A 2,774-nucleotide genomic window follows, 5' to 3' on the forward strand; every position below is an offset into this window, starting at 1 on the left:
AGGGACAACCTTTTCCCTTCGACCCCTACACATAGACTGTCATTCAGAGTTTTCCCAGGCAATGCCAGGTTGGTCAGCTAGTATATACATATATCCAGATATACCAGTCAATTTTCACCAGATACAAAAGTAATTTTCAATACCACAATGCCCTCTTAACTTATCGACATCCCCACTCTTTGGAAACGCTTGTCACTGCTAAGCCTAGATCCAAACGAAGGAAGAAATGAAGGTATTCTGTTGCCCGGCCAAGATTCGAACTCCCATCCGGGGTATCAAGTTTGCTAACGATAATTGCCTCTCCATGAAGATGTGTTCCCAGGCATGTGTAATATCTGCATCTAAATGACATTACTATTTGCTTAATCTGTGGGTATTGCCTTCCTATTTTCCATTATTCAAAAGGATGTCTTTTCCTGGGTCAAGAGACATCCTGTGAAAATCTAATTTGTAACTTACAGCATGAAAAGATAAGTCCTGACGAATCCTAATGATTTGCAGACTCTTCTGATCGTGCTGGTGTGTGTGGGCGTGGCTTCTTGCCAGGATGGGTCCTACATCCTGGATTCCAGAAACGTCGACGCCCAGGACTCCTTCCAGAACGACAGCTCTCCCGACAACTGCGAGGCCTTCTCCAGATGCCTTCAGGCGACGATCTCACGAGATGGCCAGGGAGTACAGCTTGGACCAGACTGTTTACAACGACCCTGTGAGTATTCAAGCTTCATGATCTTACGAAAGTCCCAGTTCTATGAAGAAACTAGTAAATATTCCTTTGACGTTTATACCATCTATACTAATTTATAATACCTTACAGAATCCTGAGTACACCTGGGCTTATGCCGTCGACGCCAAATCCACCGGGGACATGAAGTCTGCCAGAGAAGAGCGTCGAGGCGACGTTGTTGTGGGCCAGTATTCAGTCATGGACCCTGATGGCACTCTGCGCACAGTCGACTACTCAGTCGCTCCAGGCACTGGATTCCAGGCCAAGGTCACCAAGGAAAGGGTTGATGGCGTTTCCAGCAGTCCAGTCTCGACATACAGTCAGCAGAATCAGTATTCACAGTACCAGAGGCAGCAATACAACCAGAATCAACAATCCTACAGGAATCAGAACCACGAATCTCGCTCCCTGAATCAGAGAAATAACAGGAATGATTACCAAAATCAGTTCCAGAACCAACAGTATCGATATGACAACAGAGAACGTTTCCAGGATCAGCAGTCAAACAGGAATTACTTCCAGAACGAACAGTCTAACAGGAATTACTTCCAGAACCAGCAGTACTACAGACAGAATTCCCAGAATCAAAACAGGAATAATCTCCAGTTCAGCAACAATGAAGACAATTACTATTCCAGTCAACGTTATGGATCCAACAGAAATTACTTCAACAATGATCAGTATAATACTCAGAGAAGTTTGTATTCCAGAGACTTCAAACAACTTCCAGTCCTTTGCTCAACGTTATGGAAACACAAACAGGCAGAACTATAACCAGTACAGTGCCAATTACAATAACAACCAGCAAACCCAACAGTACAACAGAGACTCCACACAATACACCACAGATAGATATGGCAATAACTATTACAACTCCCAGGAACAGAACAACAGGTACAATCTGAACAACCAGAACAGGGACAGGCAGTACAACCAAAATCAGTATGAAAATCAGTACTACCAAACCCAGCAAAGAAACAACCAAAGACAACAGTACAACAACAACAACAACAACAACAATAACTGGAACAGAGAAACAAACTACAATAACCCTGATTTCTACCAGAGGTCACAGTATCAACAAGAAAATCAGTCCCAGAGGTCACAGTACAACAGAGAAGGCCACTACCAAGGTTCTCGGTTCTCACAGAACCAGCAGAGAAGCCTGAGCCAGCAGAACTCAAGACAGAACTCCCAGTTCTATTCTCGCCAGAACTTCCAGAATCAGAACAGGTACGGTGGGAACTACTCTCCCGTCAGTGTGGTTCTTGCTGGAAGGAACTGAATTTACAGATGATTTCTAAAGGGACCCTTTTACAGGTGACCGGACATGCGCTTGAACTGGATTCTTGAACCCTTTTTGAATAGTATCCATAGATAACTCGAACCTAATAGATGAAATAACAGGCACTAAACCCTATGTAACTACTGAGAATTGAAAAAAAAAGATTATGAAAATTTATCTAGAGATGGCTGCCAACGTCAAGATTTTGGCTTTCATTGATAACTAGTTTTATTTTCATTTTCATTCATCTATGTTTCTGTAAACTGCATTACATGTGAAACCTTAGCACCTCCAGTGAGACTTGTATTTTTATAATAAAGGCATGATTACTAAAAATACCTTTGATTTTCCTTCTTGATAATTAAAAATTATTAGCCATATATCCGGGAAGTTTTAAAAATTGTTTGTTTAATGCCTAAGACAAAGATGGCTCACCTTCTGTTACTTTGGAGTCAAGAATAATCAGTCCCTAGATTTTTTAATTTTACTCTCACCAAAATTCACGAAATCCAAAAACGTCTTGGTAAAGAAGAAGAAGAAGAAGAAAGAGAAAGACACAATAATTAGACGAAACGAAGCAATAAGGGAAAAAGCCAGAAGGAGAACCGTGATGAGAGAGAGAGAGAGAGAGAGAGAGAGAGAGAGAGAGAGAGAGAGAGAGAGGAGAACCGCCGTCAGCAGCTTATTGCCTCGGGAGGGAGGGGGGAGGGGGGCCAATGGTGGTCGTGTTTTTGTTCGGAAACATCGTCATGAAATTACGAC

General features: G+C 42.4%; 1 protein-coding gene across 1 annotated transcript; it reads left to right on the plus strand.

The window, feature by feature from the left end:
• The first annotated feature begins 641 nt into the window (after positions 1-641).
• Positions 642-2,318, plus strand: LOC136842038 (TBC1 domain family member 5 homolog A-like). The gene is made up of 2 exons (XM_067109427.1): positions 642-709; positions 818-2,318. The coding sequence occupies exons 1-2, from the start codon at positions 665-667 to the stop codon at positions 1,499-1,501; spliced, it is 729 nt and encodes a 242-aa protein (XP_066965528.1). The 5' UTR covers positions 642-664; the 3' UTR covers positions 1,502-2,318.
• Positions 2,319-2,774: the final 456 nt, after the last annotated feature.

Source organism: Macrobrachium rosenbergii, chromosome 9 (assembly GCF_040412425.1).
Source record: "Macrobrachium rosenbergii isolate ZJJX-2024 chromosome 9, ASM4041242v1, whole genome shotgun sequence".
Lineage (NCBI taxonomy): Eukaryota > Metazoa > Arthropoda > Malacostraca > Decapoda > Palaemonidae > Macrobrachium > Macrobrachium rosenbergii.